Below are 23,417 nucleotides of genomic sequence, written 5' to 3' on the forward strand. Positions count from 1 at the left end.
CCCACATCGGGCTCTCTGCTCAGCAGGGAGCCTGTTTCCTCCTCTCTCTCTCTGCATACTTGTGATCTCTGTCTGTCAAATAAATAAATAAAATCTTAAAAAAAAAAGAATGATTTGAACAAAATATTTATAATATTTGAGAAAAAAGTAATTTTATACATTGTTGCCCTATATTGTATTTTACTACCAGACAACAATGAATTAGATTACAATGCTTCCTTCTAACACACTTATCTTCAGAGGTATCCTTCATCTTTTGAAATATTCATCCACAAAATTTCTTTTTCAATGGAAGAACTTTAACAGATGGTATGCACTAATTTGGGCACACATATAGAATTGATATATATACATGATAAAATTGCACAGACATCTTTTGAATGCATTTAAAATGAGATTTTAAAAGAGATTTTAAAAGATCCATATAGGCAAGAGTTAAGAATTTTATTCTCCACTTATGTTGTAACCAAGAAAAAAGTGTGAACTAGCTGTTTTTATGTAGCAATACAGAGGAGGGAAATTACCTGAAGATTAGGAAAATAGTTTTCAAAAAAAAAAAAAGAAAGAGATTGATTCTTATAATTACCATCTGCTAAGGAACTTGTGAGTAAAAATAATAGAAGCAGTTTTTAAGAGAAAATTACAACAGTTTTAGAAGATAAGGCAAACAAAAGAAATGTATTTCAAAAGATTACATTTGCTGGATAATATTGATTTTTTGAGGCCTTTTTAAAAAATCAAATCGACGGTATGTATCAATTTTAGCAAAACATTTTATGGAATCTATCATGACATTTTATCTAGGTCAGATAACTTACTTGCTTTTAGCATGTTGATAATGAGAACAAGCTTTCTTTCTCATTTGAGAGAGTTTTCTTTGCTCTTGGCCCAGAGTAATACAATTCAGTTCCATTCTTTTCCTCTTTCATGGCCATCATGAATGTAGAGTCTTACAAAATCCTCTTAAACTGGTGGTATCAGAGCCGCAAAGAGCCAATTAACATATGTAATATTAATGCTCCTTTGTTTTTTATTTATTCAACAAGTATTTACTGAGAACCTGCTAGCGGTGGGCCTTGTTCAGTGTCCTGAGAACAAGCCAAAGTCCTTGTTCTCATTCTCGCTGAGGAAGGCAGATAACAACTTAAAAATTACAATCTGAGAATGAACATGTACTCTAAGGAAGATAAAAGGGAAGGCTGTGGTAATTGAGTGCCTGGATTGCTCTTCTAGATCTGGGAAGGCCTACCTCAGTAGATATTTAAGCAGAGATTTCACAGGACAAGAAAGAACTCCTCGTCTAAAACCCAGGTGAAAAGCAGACTCAAAAGGGAGCAGCGACAGAAGAAAAGTCAGAGATGTGGATTTGGGGCCAAGCTTGGCAGAGAACTGAAGGCCATGGCCAGAGTTAATATTTTAGGCAAAGTAGGTTTGGAAGCGCTTTGGAGAATTTAAACAGAGGTTTAATATGACTTGAAATAGGTCTTACAGACATCACTCTGTTGGGTTGAGGATGGATGTGGTAGGTCCAAAGTAGAAGCAGGGTTAAAATGTAGAAGGCTCATCAAAACTTAGCAAATACTTATCGACTAAGTCGTGTGTGCCTGACCCTGGTCGTGAGTGAGGAAGACGGCAGTCCACCACAGAAAACGCCCCGCCCCCACGGAGCTTCCATACTAGTGGAGGCGTGGCCCCTGACCTAAGCCAGGCAAGACATGGACACAGGTAGAGAAGTTGCCAGATCTGGATCTGATTCTGGAGGCAGAAATGACAGGGCTTATTGGCAGTCTAGCCCTGGAAGGAAAAAGAATCAAGGTCCCTGATATCAAGAACCCTAGGCTTGAGCAATCGGGTCAGTGGCATCATTTATCGGAAGGAGGAAGGCAGGGAGAAGCTTGAGTAGGAGAAATCTAAGGCTCTGTTCTGGAAGTATGAAAGCTGAGATGCCTCTTAGGTATCAAAATGTACCTGTAGAAAAGAGTAAGATGCCATTCTGGACTGAGGCTGCTGGTGAAAAGCTGCATGTGACTGATACAGGATGATTTTTTTTAAAATTTTATTATTTAAAAAAAAATTTTTTTTTCACACATTAGCACATACCCTCCCCAATGTCCATCACCCAGCTACCTTATCTCTCCTATCCCCCTCCCCTCCAGCAACCCTTGGATTTAAACAACACCACGCTCAAGAAATTTCAGAATTTTTTTGCACAAGAAATTTCAGAACGAAATTACTTTGCTTTTAATATGAATAATGACACAAGAAGTCAAAGAATGTAACTGTGTAGATTCAAACCACTCATACACAAGAGGTAATCTGCAAGAAAAGGAACATTTTTAAATGTGAATAATAAATTAATTTTATTTATTTTTTGTGAATAAAAAGTTTAAATGGGAGGCTGGGAACCAATTCTGGTAAAGTATCCCCAAATCATATAAAAAGTGAAATTTAAAACATTAGTATAATATACTGAAATCAAGTTCAAAGTAGGAGAAATATTAGCAGATCAAAGTAATTTTACTAAAGCTTATGCCACAAAGGAGGTTGTCATAGGTCAACACAGTGATGATAGAATTTTCTACTTCCTACAGTGCAATATTTAATGACATTTCTGGTAATTTTTGCCTTGTAGTTAATCCAGATAAATGTTTCCTTAAAATATTGGCAATGATAATTAATAATATATACTATAGTATAGTATATGGCTTTATAGTTTATATCACTATCTCAATTGCAGCATATTTAGATAAACTACAATGAATCTCAAAAATATAAGAAAACACACTGACACGTATAGGATAGTTAAGGGAAGGAAACGGTCAGGATTGAGTCTGTAACACCATTCTAGGTCTAGGTATGTAAATGAGTTTTCACAAATAAACTGGCTATGGTTTAAATGGCATGCATAGATACAAATTCAAACAAGGCAGTGTGATAGAACGAAACCAATGCCAGCTTCGGAGACAGGAGAAGTCAGTTTCTCCCCTCATTTATTCCACCAGCTTCTAGAATTTGGGGCAAGTCGCTTCACCTTTCTGGGCCTCATCCATTCTCAGTGAAATGAGGGGCTGCTTACATTGTTATCTACTTCTAGAATTCTCCATGTGCCGGCATGATTTTGGAGACATCTCACTCATTTCTTTTACGTGGTCACTACTCTATAATGTATTAGGTCTGCTACCTGTGTCCTCCACATGAGTCATTTCATCCTCTAAGATATTTCTAGACTGATTTTTCTTTCTTTCTGCCTTTCTCTTTTTCTTTCTTTCTTTTCTTTTTTTTTTTAATATTTAATTTATTTATTTGAGAGAGAGACAGTGAGAGAGAGCATGAGTGAGGAGAAGGTCAGAGGGAGAAGCAGACTCCCTGTGGAGCTGGGAGCCCGATGTGGGACTCGATCGCGGGACTCCAGGATCATGACCTGAGCTGAAGGCAGTCGCTTAACCAACTGAGCCACCCAGGCATCCCTCTTTCTTTCTTTCTTAAAGGTTTTATTTATTTATTTGAGAGAGAGAGAATGAGAAAGGGAGAGCATGTAAAGGGAGAGGGTCAGAGAGAGAAGCAGACTCCCCGCTGAGCAGGGAGCCTGATGCAGGACTCGATCCCTGGAATCCTGGACCATGATCTAAGCCGAAGGCAGTTGCTTAACCAACTGAGCCATGCAGGCGCCCTAGGCTGATTTTCCTAGAGTTCATATCTGATCATGCCTTTTAAGAGTGTCTCACTAACAAAGAAATAAAGTGCCATTTTTTTTAGAATGACACTTATGATCTTTTATATTCTCGCCTAATCTACTTTCTTGTTTAATTTTGCTCCACACCTACTTTCCACTGTCCCGCTATGTTCCCATTACACTTATGTCTCAAAAGGCATGTTCTAGGCTCTGTTTTACATTACATTTTCACATTCATGTCCCATAAAAATTGTCCTCATAAAGGTCAAGTTGACATGATTTTTTTCTCCCTGAAACTTTCTCCATGCTCTTTATTCAGAACAGAAGACTCTGACTCCTGTACTCCATATGTATTCTATTATAGGACCTATTTGTCTGCCTTGGACTATAGTTTTTTGTATATCATGAGCCCTAGTCTTAAGATTAACTACTTAAAACTACTTAAAAAGATTAACTTACTTGAGACCTGTGTATCTCACACAGTGTTCTGAATGTTTCAGGCATTCAGTAAATGTTTACCAAATTTCATCAAAAGAAACCAAGACATTATTATTAATTAAATGGAAAACTTGAATGATTTCTTAACAATCCGTAGCATATGCTTTGGGAATGTGGGTGCCAGATACTTTGCCTAGGTCTATAACAGATTGCTGCATTCAGTCCACACCTTATAAAGTTTCTATTGGTATTCCCAATTTACAGATGAGAAAACTGAGGCAGATGTCGGTTATGTGAATTGTCCAGGGGTTACAAAGCTGGTGAGTGGGAGTACCCAGATTCCTATGCAGATGCCCAAGTCCAGAAAACAGGCCGTCAACGTCTTTGCTCATGGCTCTCAGCCTACTTCCCCTTCAACATTGCTACAAAAGCTGTGATTGCTGAAGGGGGAAAGGGTGTTGCAGGGAATATGTGATGTTTGAAAAAAGTCACCTACTTCTTAACTCTTAAACAGTTTCTCTATAAACTTCTTTAGCCCCCAAACATGAAAATGGATTCTTTTTTTTTAAAAAATTACTTGTTTATTTGACAGACCGAGAGAGAGTACAAGCAGGGGGAGTGGCTGGCAGAGGGAAAAGCAGGTTCCCCACTGAGAAAGGAACCCCATGTGGGACTTGATCCCAGGACCCTGGGATCATGACCTGAGCCAAAGGCAGATACTTAATCCACTGAACCACCGAAGTACCCCATGAAAACAGCTTCTTGTGCTCAAATCTACTACCTGCCTTTTTTTTTCTGCAGCTCAGTTCACTTTCAGTTACTTTAAGTAATATTTATTGAGCAGTAATTCATATCTAAAAAGAAAACAACTTTTATTGGGTTTTTATGTAGGCATTTCCCCATGAGTTATCTAATTTAATACTCATGACCTCTTTGGGAATTGTAAGATAAATTTTGAGAGAAGATCCTGCCCCAGATACGTTAAACAGTGTGCCTGGCTCCTCAGTGCCAAGGCCGAGTAAGGAACCTTATCTGTTCAGTTCCCAGAAGCACAAAGCCCCACGCCACCCTGCTGCCGCTCTGGCACATGTCGCCATCTGGCATTAGTCCGGTGTTTTCCAGGAAAGAAGAGCCCCAGGCTTCCGTGGAAATGCCACATAAGGACAGAGGCGAGAAATGGCCATGTGTGTTTGAGGGGTTTCAACAGCGGCAGCAAGAGTGAGAAGCCCTAGGCACTTTCAAATCACGCTCTCAACGATCTCATATTCCAAGGTCTTAATGCTCTTCCCTGTGCAGTTTCTCCAATGTAATTTTACTATTATTATTATTTTTTGGTAATATCTTAAGAACCCTTAATTATATCTTGGATGTTTTCTGCTCTTATCTTCACTTTTTTTTTTTTTTTCCTCGTAAATAACTTCTGGTATAAAATACCAGGGATTGGGGCACCCTTAAATCTCCAGATGCTTTCCTGTCCTCAGTGATTTCTTTGGATCACTTTCTCTAGCTGCACAGGGATGGCCTCATGAATGCCTCTGTCACAGCGATTGCCATATCGGATGGCAGTTGTTCTCTACTTTTCTCTTTTATTCAATGATATTACCCTTTAGAACACAGAAATGGTCTTATTCACGTCTCTATCCCCCAGGCCTAGTATAGCAAAGGACATACTCAGTAGCCTCAATGTAGAATAAATACGTACATGGCTGGCTCAGACAGAGATGTTAAGTGTTTTACACAATTCTTGTCGTGTGGCTAATATGATAAAACAAAAATACCCATGTTAAAAGATCCTTGCCTACTTCTCTCACAGAACATGCTTCTATTGTAAATTTCTACAATTCTAATAATGATTTTTTTAAGCACTGAAAAAGACAAGAAACTCAAACTAAGTCCTTCAAATAGTAAAGTTTAAAATAAAAATACATGTCTGTTTTATCACTTGAATATTGATCCAGCATTAGGCTTGGGGTAGTAAGCTTTGTAATCACAGTTTTAACCTCAGGTTTTGAAGATTTGCTCCTCTTACATAAGTAGACAATGAAGTATGTACATTGTCTTGGAAAGCATTTTGTTCTTTAAACCAAATTAGACACTAAGACCTGAGGCTGGGGACCCATACCTCAATTGTTAAAAGTAATTGCTTTTAAATCTTTCTAGAGTTGTAATTTCATTTCCCTTACAACATATACCTGACTTCAAAAAATAATGGGTACAAGTAGCAATTTAATGCTACTTCCAGGGGCCACTTAAAGTAGTTTACGTTTCTGAACTCTTTTAATCTTCATAAAACCTCTTACTATTATTAGGTACCATTATTATCCCCGCAGATGGGAGAATTGAGCCAAGACAGATGAAATGATTTGTGCAAGATTATACAGCTGGTTAGCTAGATTATAAACTCCAAGAAACCCAGCATCTGTGTTCATGTTTGTGATCATTATACTTCCTGCATTTTGCTAAAATTTCCACCTCTGACCTTTGCCTTCACAAAGACAATGAGAAATAGAAAAAATAAGCAGATATAAAGTACATTTTAGCTTTATGTACCCTGGATGCCTCCCTATAATTTCTGCTGTGATTGGTATTATGCATGTATTTTTGATATCTCTTTAAAAATTATAATTTTAATATACTTGGATTAAATGACATTTTCACTATCACTTGGATTATTTAATTCATGAAGAAAAAGCATACATATTTTCCCCTGAATGGTCTTACAAAGGAAATACATAATACATTTGGGGTCCAATACATATTTCCTAATATGAAACAACACAGGAGTAAAAGAAAAATAAATATTGTCATGCAATGTCAGGGAAATGAAATCTAACTAAAAATTACTGCCATTTTGAGACGTGGAATAACAAAACCAAAATTCTGATTTTGAGATCTAAAGTGATACCTAATTTTGTGTTATAAACACAGAAATTATTGAATTCTATACATCAGTCATTTGAAAAATTTTTGAGTTGTTTACTAAATTCAGGCACCAAATTTATCATTTAAACTATTTTATGTAAGTACTATTAAAGTTTATATTTTTTACTATGTAATAATTGATTTAAATCTTAACATTTATTAAGTGTATACTTGTAGCTGATATATTTTACTTGACCTATCAATTATCTAGCAAGGGATTTCTAATCCATTATTATTATTTTTTTAAAGATTTTGTTTATTTATTTGTCAGAGAGAGAGAGAGAGAGCAAGCACAGGCAGACAGAGTGGCAGGCAGAGGCAGAGGGAGAAGCAGGCTCCCTGCCGAGCAAGGAGCCCGATGCGGGACTTGATCCCAGGACGCTGGGATCATGACCTGAGCCGAAGGCAGCTGCTTAACCAACTGAGCCACCCAGGCGTCCCTAATCCATTATTTTAGATAAGAATTTAACAATGTCTCTTGAGCCACTCTCTCCTTCAAGCTTGTCTCCTACATACTTAGATGCATATTAAAATGCATATTATGAGCCCACCTTCAAGATTAAAGATTTTCCAAGACTGCTAAGGATTTTATTTACTTGAAAGTATCTGTGAAAGATATCAATGAATATAAACGGAATATTGAAGGTAAAATATTAATGTGGGACTGGACATTAATAACTTTTATTTTCTAACATCTTACAGCTGTGATTAAATTAAATATAATTGTATCGTGTGTTTCATTTTGACATGCATCAAAAAGTCAGATGAGTAAATATACACACAAAATACAATGTGATGTGACATACAAGTACATCTGGCAAAGAGGCACATTTTATTACTCAAGTTTTAAACAAATAAATCTAATTACTACTGAATTACTTGACCAACACAAAAAACTGGGAAAGTCAGTAGTTTGAACCAAAAGTCAAAGAATAAATGAAATCATATGTTTGCGTGTGCATGTGCGTGTGTATGTGTGTGTGCGCGCACCATCTGGCAGACCTTCTAGAATTTCACCTGGTACCATGCACATATCTTCAGAAGGTGGCACAGTAGGATGGAAATGTCTCTGAGCTGGAGGGACCATTAAGCATTGTTGTAGCTGATGACATTTTTAAGCAACCTCCCCACCCATTTCAAGAAGTAGCCATCCATTACAGATTTGGTTAACCCTTGCTCATATGCCAAGATTTCAGCAGCCTCTGATTTTGGCAACCCAATCATCTGGTCTGTGTAGCTAAGCAGCTCTATCTTGCCATTGAAGAAGGGGAGGTCCCTGCCCCACTGCCCAAGCTCAGTGTCTGCCCCTCTGTTATGCTTAAATGCCTCTGTCTAGATTAGAAGTTGTTGTCCTCATTATGGTTTTTAATGCGGCCTGGAAAATGAAGACAGAACACAGGAGAGGATGAGAGACTGAAACACAGCTCACAAAGGTATTTGTGTTTCTTGGGGTCATCTCTTATTATCCATCTCTCCTCCTCTGTGTGTTGACTTCTGCAATCTTAAAGTGCAAGGGTGGCGATGGAGGAAGGGGCAGAGCCTGTGAAGTCAGGCAGCTGGGAGCTTTGGAATGGACAGTGTCTAAAATTCTTTTATAGCCCCAGAGAACAGGCATCTTCTGGAAGGTATTGTACTTGGCCCTTCTTGGACATGTTAGAACACATATCCGGGTGATAAAGTCTTAGGGATCTCTTCCCTTGTTTCTGAACTGGACTAGAAAGACAACTAGCCTTTGGAATCAGCCAGAGAAGACTGAGGCCAAGGCTAAGACCAAAGCTGAGGCCCAGTACAGTCTTTATCTCCCTATCTCCAGTAACTGACAGATTTCTTGACCAATGTGACATTAATGCAACACAAATTTATTGAGACCCTACTACCTTCTCTCTGCTATTTCTATTGCTCTAGAGGTTAGAGTTTAAAAAAAATAAAAAAAAATTAAAAAATGAATAATTATCTTAACTATCTCCTGGTCTATCTAAAAGATCACCAGAACCAATATTATCCATGAAATAACTATATATGCATGAGACTTAAATATCAAAGAATCTAGCATCATTGAATAAATTTCTTCATACATCTATTAAATTCAACTGGAAGCTGGAAACCCAATAAGAACAAAAGGTAGAAAAGTTTCAAAAGTTAATTTCTTTCCAGTATACAGTTTACAATAGAGAGTTGCCTGTATTTTGATGTCTTCCCCTGGAGAAGACTCATGATCTAAACCCAAATCTTTACAATTGGAAGCTGTGTTTCAATCACTCAAATCTCAGTTGCTACAATACAAGCATTTCCAGATCATCACACAGGAAGGAAAAAACTTGTTAATTCTGTGGTGTGTATCCAACTGTTTCAAAAAAAATTTCAATGAATTTCACCCCAATAGCCCAAGTGAGGTTACTTACTCCCAAAGATTAGATTATCCTTTGATTCATCTTTTCTTATAGAATATACATATATTTTATCTCATAGATGGCTGAAATGAAACATGAGAATATATGTATTTTGCACTGGATAGCTGCCGCTGAGTTCATATACAGTACCACTGAATTCTAGAAAGATTTGAATGGCACGGTCTCACAGAGTATGGACCTACCAACATCCTTGGAACAAAAACCCACAGTAGAGTGTTGCACTAGCATATAGAAAATGTTCAGTGAATGTGAATTTTCTCCCACTGACAAGGTTAAGTAAGGATACTAAAAGCAAGTGGTTTCCATTTTGTGAATGTGTGTTTTGTGCATGTGTATGTGTGTGCCTGTATCAATAAAAAATGAGCATGCAATCCAACAAGCTTTCATTTATATGTATTTTTATTTTGAAACAGATTACTTTATCACTGTATGCACATTATAAAACATACCAAAATGTGTGATACAAAAAAAAAATCAGAAAAATAAACTCCTTTCCAGGGAATCTAGTAAAGTCTGAAGCCACATGAAAAGTTTACTTTAGACGAGATGAGGGGTTGTAGGGTGTTGGCAAATGGGAAAGAGAAAACTCATTTACTAAGCACTGAGTTTCCGTCAGAAATTGCTAGCCATATTGTATAATTTGTATACAGTCAAGGAGTCACAAAAATGAATGTGCCCACAGTATTTCCACCATTTTACAAATGTGGATACTGAGACTTGGAGGAAGTAAGTTACTTGCCCAGAGTTTGCTAGAATGTGTGCCTTATGTAACTTAAAGAGTTATCTATGAAAATTAAAATGATGAGTTCTTTCTTTAAATAATACCACTCCTTGAAGTCTCAAATCTCAAAAACTCCATAGGTATGCCTTACATCATAAAATGAGTATAAGTATACTTAAGAACTGAGGACTCATAGAGACCATGGAGATTGATTTAATCTTCCATTGTTCAATAATTCACGAGACAGAGCAACATATTTGATGGGATATTCATCAGCATTTACTTTCTAAACAAAAACATTTCCATTAGCTGAAAAAAAGAAAGTTAAGGACAACTTTATGTTCATATTAGTTCTGTTTTATTCCATCCGTCCAGTGAAAATTTACTAAAACTCTCCTATGAACTAGGAAATATGCCAGCAGCAATGGTTCTATATTATTTCCACTAATTTAAAAGGCACATAATAAGCAATCAATAAGTATTTATTTAATGAATAAATGAACTGTCATGAAGATACAAACAGATTACACCCTGGTACTTCATTTTAGTACTCTTTTTTTGGAGACTACTTCATGTAAGATTGGTCTCTTGGGGGTTCTGCCCATGTGGGCTCGGTTTCTGAAGCATGATTAGGACTTTATAAAATGGCTGTTTTACCACCAAGGCATTAAATAGCCCAGGATTTTGGTGAGGACATTAAATTGTAAACACCACATTCACACATAGTTCCATGTTCCCACTCCCAAACAACAGCCTGTTAAACAAACTGATACGTCATTTACCTTTTCCTCTAAATACACTGATTTTAATTCCCCAATTTTTCCCTCTCTTTAATTTATACCTCAGTGGCCTAAGGCCAGTTCTGGAAAAATATACAGAAGCCATCTTGTGACAGCAAACAAGGAAGCAATTATCCTCCCTTATGTTGCGTTAACATAAATGTTTGTGACTTGAAAACAACCAAAGAATAATGGAACTACAGGGCAATTGATTCTGTGTCTAATTACTGACAGGAAAAACACCTCCACATTAACTGTGTTAAAAAGAACATTTCTGTCCTTAGCTTCCATATTCCAAAATCCACTTGACCATGAGGAATTATTGGAAGTACATTTCTCAGCTAATTAATTCTAGAAGAAACCACAGAAGCTAAGATGCTCATAAATAGACATTTCACTGTCCAAATACAAACCTCTTTTTTTTTTTTTTTTTTTTTTTTTTACAAACTTCAACATAAGTGTATAGGACTATTTGGGTTTTAGGCATATTCTTGGACCTCCTTGAGTCTCAGTTACTGCATTTGTAGAATAGAGTTAGTATCTACTGCTACTGCCCAGTTGTATTTAAAAAGGATCAAAAAAGACAATGTATGTGAAAAACTACAATACATTATAATAGAAAATTCAGGGGGTTTTTTAACTAATGATGTAAATTATATTCTTATTCCTTCAATGTTTGTGAAATTGTGAAATTATACGTGGGGAATTAGGCAATGAGAAAGAAAAATACCACTTCCAAACTCCAGTCTTTAGCTATAGCCATGTTTTTCAAAGAGCCCAACAATTTGGGAAAGCAGAAGATCCATTCACAATTGCTTTAATATGTTGACTAATGCAATGCCATGTCATGAAACTTGTACCCTAGGTCTCGAGATACAACTTTCAAACAACTAGCACAATTTGTTCACATGTAGAATTAGAATGACCTGTATTTTTAGTGTTATAATCCAGGGGGACATTTTCTAATATGAGCAATTCTAGAAATAGTAGTAATTAGGACTGAACACTGGAACAGGAGATGGGAGATTCAGGTTCTATTCCTGATCTGATATTCACTAGAGTGTGTCTTTAGGTAACTCAATTAACCTTTTCAAGGCACAATTTTCTCATCTGTGATAGAGGAACCAAGCCAGATGTTCTTGGAGTGCAGGATTTTATTAGACTTAATTCTGAAATACAACATCTCCTCACTTTTTAAAATTTTATTTTATTTTATTTTATTTTATTTATTTATTTACTTGTTAAAGAGAGGTTGCCTGAAAATAGCCTGTTGTGTATACATACTCTGGCAGGAAATCTGCTGTTCATTGTATCTGTAATACATTCCCGACATAAAAACTGACAGTTGTGCCTTCAATGCTATGCATTTAACAAGCCGGTTTAGATGACCCGGATGCCTAAAGGATCTCCATGGTTTGTTCACACACGGGATCCCCATCCCCTCACAAGCACTTCACATCTACCTTCTATTTTCTCACGCATCTTCTCCTAATTCCCCCATGGCCTGGCCTCTGTTTCTGTTATCTCTTTGGGATTCCTTCTTCCCCAGACCTGCAGATTTTCCTTTTCTAAGCTTTATTTCAGTTCCAACTCCTCACTCCGTCCCTGCTGCTCCTTTGGTCCCCACAGGAGACTCATGGGTGCCCTGGGCTCTCCCAAAGGAAGCGCCTTCTGAGGCAGACAGATACTGTGTTATGTACACCTCCAGGTCAGGATTAAATCCCTTCCTGTGAGTAGGAGACAACACTAATGGAGCCCCATGTTCAGTAGCTGAATAAAAGAGAAAAATTTTACCCCACAACTCAGAGGGAGCCCTGACCAGGTATCTTTCAAGGACCTGCCTTCAGACACCATGAAGCTAGCCCGGGCTTGGTAGCGGCGGGTGTCCCCAACCCACTGCTTTGTTCCATTGAGTAGAGCGTGAGTGAGGGGGAGTAGTGTGACAGCAATGCAACAGTGAGAGGCACCAGCCCTCAGATGCCGGCTGCTTCACCGCATTGCCGTGTGTCCCCACAAACAGTTAGCTCTCTGAGCTCCAGTTTGCCGATGTAAAACATAAGGATGATAATCCTTTCTTGGTACTGCCTCAACACAATAGTAATGCTAGTTCTAGGGTAGTTCTCAGCATTAAAGATAATGTAGCGACAGGGTCTGTCACATATAGGAGGACTGAAATGGATTCTACTTATTATTATTTTTGCCATTGTTGTTGTTAGTCTCCTCTGAGATTGGTAGAAGCCAAACACTTTTTTTCCTTTTTCTTTCTATTAGAGAAAAGTAGGCCACAGAACATTACGAGTGACGTGGCCATGGACAGTAGGATAGTGATGGTGCCTAAAACAGCACAGAATTTCCCCAAAGCAGGTACTGCATACCTATCAATATTTGGTATTTGTGGAAATGTCCTCATTTAGTCTCTCTAAAACTTGGGAATCTTTCTCTATTTCCTTCTTGTTATTCATTCACCAGAGGACTTTGCGCACTGTGACTCTAAAAGAGGAGGAAAAACTTGTCAGCTCATCTCTGTTGGCAGGTTTGTGGGACTACTTTGAGCAGACTACTTCACCATGCCGCCCAGAAAAGGGAAAAGCCTCCAGCTACTATTTTGGTACATGCAATGCAGAAATGTGATTTTGTACTTCTTACTGATGCCAAAGTTTATGGAGAAAGAAATAAGCTAGCTATATTTCCCAGAGAGAAGATCAAATGAGTTATATAATTTTCACATAGATCACGAGCTAGAACAGAAATTGTGTGACTTCAGGTTTGCTATGATTAAGAATCTGGGAATGCTTTCCAGGGGGAAGAAAACAAAATTCAAATTAATGTTTTATCAGGACACCAGAATGTCTGCGCATGGTGCTCAGACTGACTGAACTAGGATATCTGTGCTCAAACAAAGGCTTTTGGAAGTTCTCCAGGTCGGACGGCAACCAAGAAACAAGGAACACACTGTCTGGTTACCAAGCCTAGAGTGATTAACCTGCATTAACAAAATCTCAAGACATAGCCATTGTTAAGTACAACATTCAAACTAGTGAACACCTTCTGTATGATTTCAAGTTTGTTGTGTTTAAAATATTCTGAATCTGGAATTCTTCAGATGCTGCTATTTGATGCTTAATGGCGAGAGATGATATTCTCACTGGACCTGGGTTTGTGCCTGCCTGTGTGTGCAGGGGTGTGTGTGTGTGTGCGTGTGTGTGCACGTGTGTGTGTGTGTGTTGTGTGTGTGTAGAAAAACAAGAATTTCCAACCATCTGTCTCTGTAATCCTATAAAAATATCCTTGCATATTGGTCAAACACAGCTTTCAACCTCCATAAAAAGAACATTAGATTAGTAATAAAAATATAGGTCATAAAACAGAACACTTAAATGAAAAGAAGCTCTTTCCTATTTATTTATTAAGAATTTATGCCTTTTTGGCTTAAAGGGTATTTGTCATTTATTTATATTACCTACCGAATTGATGTGAACTCCTATCTTTGAACAGGATGACTAATGAGAATAAAATGGTGAGTTTGAGCACAGGTACAACCATTACGATGCCTTGTATAAAGGAAATGCACTAGGCACACAGATAATCAACCTTATCTCACATAATTTTGGGTGATTAAGCCTGCAAGACCTTTCACTAAGTGTAGGTGTGCTGCCAGTGCAATTGCCACCGAAAGTGATACAACCATCAGCTGGAGAGTGCTTTGGAACTTTAAAGGCAAAAGAAACCTTTTCTTCAGTGGAACATTCCTTTTTAACCTGCTTTTCTGTCCAAACTGATAAGGCCTTGGATGTGCTTGTCAGAGAGTTCCTTTTGAGTTGAACAAGGCAAAACCGAATTAACAAACTAGATCATAGAGGTACCGTGCTGGAAATCATCATGTGTTTTTTCAATCACCGTGTACTATTAATATATTTCATTACTGTCAGCCATAAGCCCCTTCATCAGTAGACAACTGGCAGCATAAGCCAAAGGTGTAAGAGAAATGAATTCTAGGGGCACCTTGGTGGCTCAGGGGGTTAAGCCTCTGGCTTTTGGCTCAGGTCATCATCTCAGGGTCCTGGGATCGAGCCCCGCATTGGGCTCTCTGCTCAGCGAGGACCCTGCTTCCTCCTCTCTCTCTGCCTACTTGTGATCTCTATCAGGTAAATAAATAAAATCTTAAAAAAAAAAAAAAAGAGAGAGAAATGAATTCTATCCATTAATTTAATGTTTGCTTAACTTTGAGTTTGGTGGTGAACTGGGACAAGATTACCCACTATTAGTGGCTGAACCACTTAGCCCAGTGCCCACAAGGATGCATGCAGTCTCCACCCTCTGACATTCTGCACCTGGACTGCCAGCGTCTCCACTCTTTCTCCATACCAGGTCATGGGGAGTTGTTGAAGGGACCCTAGCCGCTAACTATTGAGTCCGTATGGGGAGTGGACCCTGTCCACCAACCCTTTGCATCTAGAGGCGTCCTGTGAAGGAGGAACTCAGCTGAGGAGGATGGTCTGTTATCAGGCAAAACTGTCATCTTCGTTGATGTAGCCTTACTTAAAACTCCATATTTGTGTTTACCAGTGGGAGGCCATAGGCAGTAACTTTGCCCTGTGAATATTCTTTCAGTGTGTTGAGAGAGACAGTGGGTGCTAGGAGCACACGCTCTGAATCCATACCCAGCTCTACCTCTGACCTGGCTTTGTAAACCCTGGGCAAGCTGTTCAGTTTCCATGAGCTTCTGTTTCTTCTTCTCTGAAACATAGATAGTAATAGTGTCTCTCTTAACAAGAACCTTTGAAAACTAAATGAGATGGTGCAGGTAAAGCATTTAGTTTGCTTTATTCTTAGTAGCTATTAGGTGCTTCATAATTGGTGGCCATTATTACTGTACGAACTGTAAATAGCACTCTGTTGGTTACTCTCTCCATTCTGTCCATCAAAATTGGTCCATTTCAGGAATGCTATGGAACCTAAACTACCTCTGGAAATTGGGGAGGAGGCGGGGGCTTAAGTTACTGCCTGAAGTAACATAAAAAGGCTTGAGATATGGGCTTTGGGTTGATATGGGATGGAAGATTCATTCATGTTTCACTTTTCTGTTTTAATTACTAAGGTCTTGGGAAACTATGTTGTAAGACAAAGTGTCATTATTCTAGGGCATTTTACTGACATCTTAATTCCTGCTATTTATTCATCCTCCAAAGGAAATACAAAGCTCATTTTCACTGGCTTCAAAATGAGTCACTCCAAAGAAGCTTGGTAGTGCATCCTGTCAACCCCTTAAATAATTGGTGTACTAATGTCTTCTCCAATTTTCTAGAGGCTCTTTAGTTGTTCATCATGCATTGAAGTTTCAGGGAGATAATCTGCAATCCGATTTTTGTGGCTCTCACTTTGTGTTACCCCCAGGATATAATGTCATTAATGCTCATTCAAACTCCATGCATAGTCTTCAAGTATTCAAGCTATTCTATAGCTTGCTCTGCTAAGGAATTTATAGAACGGATCAAAGGGAATGTAATGATTTGGGGTGATTTCCACTCATGGAAAAGAAGTGACATTTGTGAGATGTTTGTTCCTAGAGATACATTTCAAAAGCATTATGAGGCATTTTTACTTATAAAATTTTAGATTAAGGGATATGTATGTACCCCTGTGAAAGGTCCTTCAAAAGTGCACACATAGACTCTTTAAAGACATATCCTTAATTCTCTGGTTTGCATCCTCTTTCATAAAAGTATTTGCTTTGAAGCCATACAGCTGCAATCCATATGTGGTCAGCTTCTAGCTGACCTCAGGTGTGCTCCATCCTGGAGGTGGAACCCAGAAATGAACTGATTCCTCCTAGAACACATAAAGGGTCCAGATATGGATGAAAGTGCTTTAGTATAAAACCACAGTGGCTTAGCAATGCGACAAGTGGCCTGACATGATTTAGCTTAAAGTCAGGTATCCCATTTTCTTTCTATTTATTTTCCCTTTTCATCATGGAATCTTCTGCTGCCCACATTTTTCTTAAGGAAACTATGATCTTTCAACAAAATTGTCTAAACCATGACCTCAAAATCCCTTGTGAAAGAGAAAAGATAAAAACAAATTAATCAATTAATTACTTTAAATAAACAGGATACCTCTTTTTTTTCATTTTTCTTTTTTTTCTCTTTCCTATGGGTCATGGATGAGGGAGTCACCCATCATTTTTCTGAGACTCATGCAAGTCACATACATCTTTCTTAAAACTGAAACCATTTTTAGAATTTGGGACACCTAAGAGAAATTTGCAAATATTCTGTCCTCTACAAGAACAATCTGACAACGTCCCTTCCCCCAAGTTTCAAGGCAGTGGCTATCGTTCAATATAGATAAGCCTCACCATCATCAAATACAGAATCTACTATCTGTACTTGGAAGTACTAAACCTCCATATTTGCCTGAAAAGACAACCAATGAAAGATATTTATAATTCAGCAACACTCTAATACTCTCTGTTGCAATCCAGGTTTTAATTACAGAACATAATTTTATGACTACAACCATCTAATTTCTCCAAACCTATCCAATGTATCTCTTTTCTACCTATGACTTAATAAACCTCTTGCCTAAAAAATGTCTTCCTTATGCAATGGACCACGGTGCATGGAATCACTGTACCTGTCAATCTTTTTAACCCTTCCACAAATTGTTCCTTTCTTAAATACTGCATTTTGGTAAGTTAGAGGTTCATTATGATTACATCTGCATGTTAATTGCTTATCTATAGTACTGCTCAGCACAAAATAAATGTACATGTAGAAATCATGCAAAAGCAGATGGTGTCACATATTTTAAAAATATTATACATACATATATACATACGTATACACATGTATAATTTTTGTTAGCCATGGAAAATGGCCAATAGATTGATGCCTAGAGAAGCAGACCCAATTTTAGAAGCAGACGTGAGCACCATAATAATTGTAATAAGGGAATGTTGTTTGTTGTTGTTGTTGTTGTTGTTGTTTAATAAAGCAGTCAGTAATTCTAATGCTCTATAAACGTCTCCAGACCTCATACATTCTGAGCATGGCTGTGTGCATTTGAATTCTTACCAAAAGCTCACAGAGTTCTAGATACGGACTCGTAGACTGAAAACACAAATCCCGAAATATTGGCATCATGGCCCCTGTGGGCCACGGACGCTTTGCACACCGGCAGAACCGGAGGGCCAGAGAACTAGCCCCACACTCACTCACACAGGTATCTCTTCCCTGCAGGCCACCCAGCAGCGACACCACCAGTGATAGTCACCCCTGGCCGGCAGACACTCACAGGCACACTCGGGGGAGCTCCGGAGAAACCTAGGGGAAGGGGGAGGGTCGGGCATCTAGGGCAGCGGCGCGCACCCCCGCACAGTCTCCGCGCCTCCAACACCGTCCAGGACCCGAATTCGCTCCCGAGCTGCCCTCAAGATCTGCATTATGCCAAAGAGCTGAACCAACTCACCTCCACGAAATAAAAGCAGGGCAAGAGGGTCACGCTGTCCTTGATCACTTTGCCCTTTGGCCTCTCCTTCGCCGACATCCCTGCCGCCTGCCCGAGTCCGCGTCCTCCCCCGGGCGAGGTGTGCACCGCGCAGCCGAGGCGAGCTGCCTTCTCCAGCCGCAAGCGCCCGGCGCCGCTGATGTCACATTCCCCGCGGGCACCGCTGGAGCCAGCGCGTTGCATGCAGCGCCCCCGCCTTTCCCCGCCCCTCTTTGCAGCAACCCGGCGGCTCCCTGAACCGGCAGGGTCCCTTCCTTCCGCTACTCCGACCCCCGCTCCCGGTTTTGTTCCACCGGGAGATGTCCAGCTCCCTCCTGCAAGCTGTTGCTGCAATGGCTTCCCCTCCCTGCCACCCTCCCTCTGCTCTCCACCGCCCTTGCCAGGCTCCGCGCTGTTGGAGCTTGACGTCAAGAATCGAAAAGGGGGAGACGCACCCCTAGATATTGCAGCAGTGAGGCTGAGAAGCTAAGACACCCACGTCCCCCACTGGAAAGCCTCCTCAGCCGCTGGAGGCGCTTACTTAAGAATTGCTGGAGAGCGGAAGCCCGGCTCCTGCGCACTGACCCACAGAATGAACACTGACCTCTACCTGCGTGAAATTTAAAACTTGGATCCCATACTGAAAAGTAGGCCTGGTGGGAACTTACAGATTGCTGGCTGCTATCCAGGAAAGAACGCCCCTTTTGAGGGAGGATTCTCTGCCTAGGGTACTCCCTGGCCCCCTACAACACCTTCCTGCTGATAAACACCATCACCTGTCTGGGAATGGTGAGGGTTCCCTGCACCAAGGGAGGCTGGTGTGTGGACATCCTCATTGAGCCCAAAGGCCAGGGCTGTTCTAACCGCATCATCACACCTCCAGAACAGAGCCAACATCACAGTCTTAACTGTGATAGGAGGCACCTCTTCAGACATTAACAATCTAGAATAAGTCCTCCACCTTTTGGCAGTGAACTTGGCTGCTCTCAACTGTGTGATTATTCTGACAACCTAGCAAGGTCAAGTGATACAGAGGAGAAAAACACCCAGCAAATATAAAACACTGTATATACTGTATTAGGCTGATAAAGATAACCCACTCCCATGATCACGTGCCCCAGTATCTTCAAGGTCTCCATTTCAAGCATCTGACCGCCAACCAAGACGGACATCCCCACCTCAATTCCAGTTTGCTCATGACCTCATCTAAACAATGAGCACTCAAATGCCCAGCCTCCAAATACCATGTATTGGGGGTTAGGATTTCAGCCTAAGAATTTTGAGAGGCACAGAAATTCAGTCCACAGCACACTCCAGTAGATCTAGCATGGAGACAATCTGATCCACCAATGTCCACATTTCATGGGCAGTAGCATCTTATGTCCTTATTTTCTCAGGTTCTAAGAATTCTTACCAAAAGCTCACAACTGTACAAACCTTCATGTTCTATCTACCTCCCTATGCACCACACCTAGAAAGCAAAATCCCAGCCCGAATTGAATGAGATTCTCTGCCCTTGCCAGAAAAACTGAAGGTGGGTAGAGGAAAACACACAACCATGTGGTGTTGTCTCACATTAGAGTGATGACCACAAACTTCAAACAGGCCCTGATACCCGACATTTTTTTTTTTTCCATAGTCCATTCACTTTCTCACTCTCTGGGGACCAACTCACACTTTCTTTTTCTTCAAATTTTGTCATTCTCAGCTAATGACATCAACTCATTTTACCCAAAGAGTGGAAGTAATCAGAAGAAAACCATGTTACCTTCCAAAGCTGACTACTTGCCCCATTCCTCACCCTCCACAGCTACCACCGTCTCTTCCTTGCGCTGACACAATAACCTCCTGACTGTTCTGCCAGCTTCCACTCATGTTAGTCCTGTAACCTATAAACCATTTCCTATGCGGGAGGAGCCAGAATGATCTTCTGAAAAGTAAATCCAATTGTGTCACTCCTCTGCCCAAACCCTCTAAGAGCTCTCCATCACACTCAGAAGAAAATCTAACCTCCCCAGCCTCAGGGATTTTGCACACACTGCTTCTTTGTCCCAGAATGCTCTTCTGTCAACATTGCATGGCTTAACCTCTTACTTAATTCATACCTTTGCCCAAATTTAAACTCTTCAGGACCAGTGACTCCACCTAGATAGCATTAATCACCTCAGGCTTCTGTTACTCTTTATTCTTATGTATTATTTTGTTTTTCTATACAGACCTTGTCACCATCTGATAGTTTATCAAGTATTTATTGGTCAATTTTTCATTGACTTTTATTGACTTTATGTCCCATTAGAATATAAGCTCTAAAAGGTCAGTAAGTTTTATCTAGTAACTGGAATTGCGCTTGGCAAATAGGCATTCAGTAAATATTTGTTGAAGAAATGAATCAATCAAGTAAATTAAATGATAGAGGTGGGTAGGGGTATGGGTAGAAAGAACGAAAACAATGCATACAAAACCATGTAAAATAGTTTCTTCCACATACTAAATGTTCAATGATTGTTAGTTTATCAACCATCATGCTATTAATCAGCAATTATACTTCTCATCACTACCAAAGTTCTTCTGTAGGGATTTCCTTTTTCCAACTCTCTTAGTACCTCAACAGAATTTGCAATTCTTGGTAGTGGTAAAAAATAAGTTAGAAAATTTCTGAATTTATCATCCAGGAAACTCAGCTTTTCTATATGAAGGGGAGGTAAAAACAGAAGGCTAAAACTGCAGTTCCCTACTGTCATTAGCCAAGAGCTGAAAACCTGTGATAAAATGCCAGAGACACATGCTGACCAGACCTCAGTAATTCAAGAAATTATTGAAACATTAGAAAGGTACATTCCTTTTCTCTCTAGGTGGGCTGACCAGCGTGACCTGACCACATGGTCTGGGATCAGGAAATGCTTCAGAATTCAAAGCCCAGTTCTTATTGTAAATCCTTTATCCCTCCCTTGACCAGATTCTCTTTTCTTCTCTCCCACCTCTTTTAGAATATTTTCTTTCCCTTCTAAAACCATTTCACAAAACAATGCAGCTACCTTTTGCAATCCCCCCAATACTAAACACAATAATAATTTTATATTGGAGTAACAGTGTGATGTATTTTACCTACTCTAACTTTTGATGTTCAAAACAATGCAATGAACAGGGCAAATTATTTCCCTCTTTCAAAGAATCATCTTGTAGATGCAATTCAGAGGTGGAAAACATTAAGAGATAAAAGACTGAACCAGAAGAGAATGAGATTTGGAGTCAGAGACCAGAGCTCAAGCCCAGGATTTATATTTGAAATCTGCTTTCAAGCAAGTCATTCCACATTCAGTTTCTTCTTAAAAAAAAAAAAAAAAAAAGATTTTATTTATTTACTTGATAGAGCAAAGGAGCGAGCAAGAGTGGTGCAGGGTGGGGCAGAGGGAGAGGGAGAAGCAGACTCCCTGCTGAGCAGGGAGCCTCCAGCAGTCTGGATCCTGGGACAATGGTATTTATGACCTTATAACCTAAGCCGAAAGCAGACACCTAACTGACTGAGCCACCTGGGTGTCCCAACATATCAGGTTCTTAATACATTAAATCACAGACATATTGGACCCATCTGACCCCTTGGGAGCTCAAATGTGACAATATATGTGAAAACACTTGGGCCGTTATCAGATTGGTCCATCCATTCAACCTACAAATCTTGATTAACCCCTCCCCCACTACTTGGAAGGCACTTTTCTTACTGGATACCCATTGGATAAAATAATAGATATGGTTCCTGCCCTCACAGAAATCAGAGTCTAATGCAGGTGGAAGGAAAGATGTGCAGGACAATAAATTAATCAATAACAATAGAAAGCACTTAGATGATACTCACTACAGGTGAGTCACTGTTAGAAATGTTTTGCACCAGTTAACCTCCTTTAAATCTTACAACTTTAAGAACTGCATACACTGGCTCACATTTTTGGGTTACAGGACCTGAAACTCAGAAAGGTTAGTTATTGTGCACAAGGGCAACAACTACAATTACCTGAGATTTTGAACCTAGTACATTACTCCAAGCTCTGTGATATGTTGATATACTGATATGCTGATTTTTTTTTTTTCCAGGCTCCATGCCTATATGGAGCCCAATGCAGGGCGTGAACTCGCAACCCTGAGATCAAGACCTGAGCTTAGATCAAGAGTCAGATGTCCAACCAACTAAGCCACCCAGGGGCCCCTCCAAACTCTATGATCTTAAGGGCTACTACACACACTGCCTCTCTTAACAAGCATATAATTACCTCCTAAGATGTACACTACTAAGGAGACAATTAGGATGCAGTTGTAATTACTGTGGAGAAACTTCTTAAGTGTGGTGGTCAAGAAGGCTTTGGGAAGGGTTGACCTCTGAGCCACTTTCAGCCTTGAGGCTACTAGAGGACATTCCTGAACTCAAAAATGCTCCATCCCACACTCACCATGCATGTCCATATTTGTACCAAGGGCAGAACTTATATGTTGAATGTTGCTTCAGGTTTGCTGGTTTCAGCTTCTTATAATAATGGTGGAATTAAAAACAATTTAATATGCCTCATAGAACTTGAATATTTTTCAGTGGAAATCTTGTTCCAGTGTGTTCAAATGAAAAATGGCACCCACTGAAAACAGAGCACTCTGACATTTCTCAAGACAGAGTACTTCATAGCACAAATAACCTGGAAAAAATATGCCTGAAAATGCATTTGACATGATCATTAAAACTGTCAGATTCCTGAGATAAGAAAGAGGTCGTTTTCCTATGTGTTGGTTTTGGGTACTCACAGCCAAATACGAACTCTTTCTCGGCTTTTTGGCAACTATGCTTCCTTGGGATATTTGGCATTTATCTTTAAGGTTGAAAAAAAGTGTATTTAATTTAGTAATGTATTTCTCAAACATCAGTCCACTTCTCAGTAGTATGGGGAGGCAATTTAAGATTTTATTTCATTTTCCTAAGAGAGAGGTTTAGAAGGACTGAATGT

General features: G+C 39.4%; 1 protein-coding gene across 1 annotated transcript in view; it reads right to left on the reverse strand.

Annotated features, from left to right (window-relative positions):
• PLPPR4 (phospholipid phosphatase related 4) overlaps positions 1-18,997 on the reverse strand; it is a 42,998-nt gene extending 24,001 nt beyond the window's left edge. The window contains exon 1 of the mRNA XM_047728259.1: positions 18,415-18,997. Within this exon, the coding sequence (XP_047584215.1) occupies positions 18,415-18,636 (222 nt within the window). The 5' untranslated portion in view covers positions 18,637-18,997. The remainder of the gene's footprint in view (positions 1-18,414) is intronic.
• Positions 18,998-23,417: the final 4,420 nt, after the last annotated feature.

The sequence above is a fragment of the Lutra lutra genome, chromosome 4 (assembly GCF_902655055.1).
Source record: "Lutra lutra chromosome 4, mLutLut1.2, whole genome shotgun sequence".
Lineage (NCBI taxonomy): Eukaryota > Metazoa > Chordata > Mammalia > Carnivora > Mustelidae > Lutra > Lutra lutra.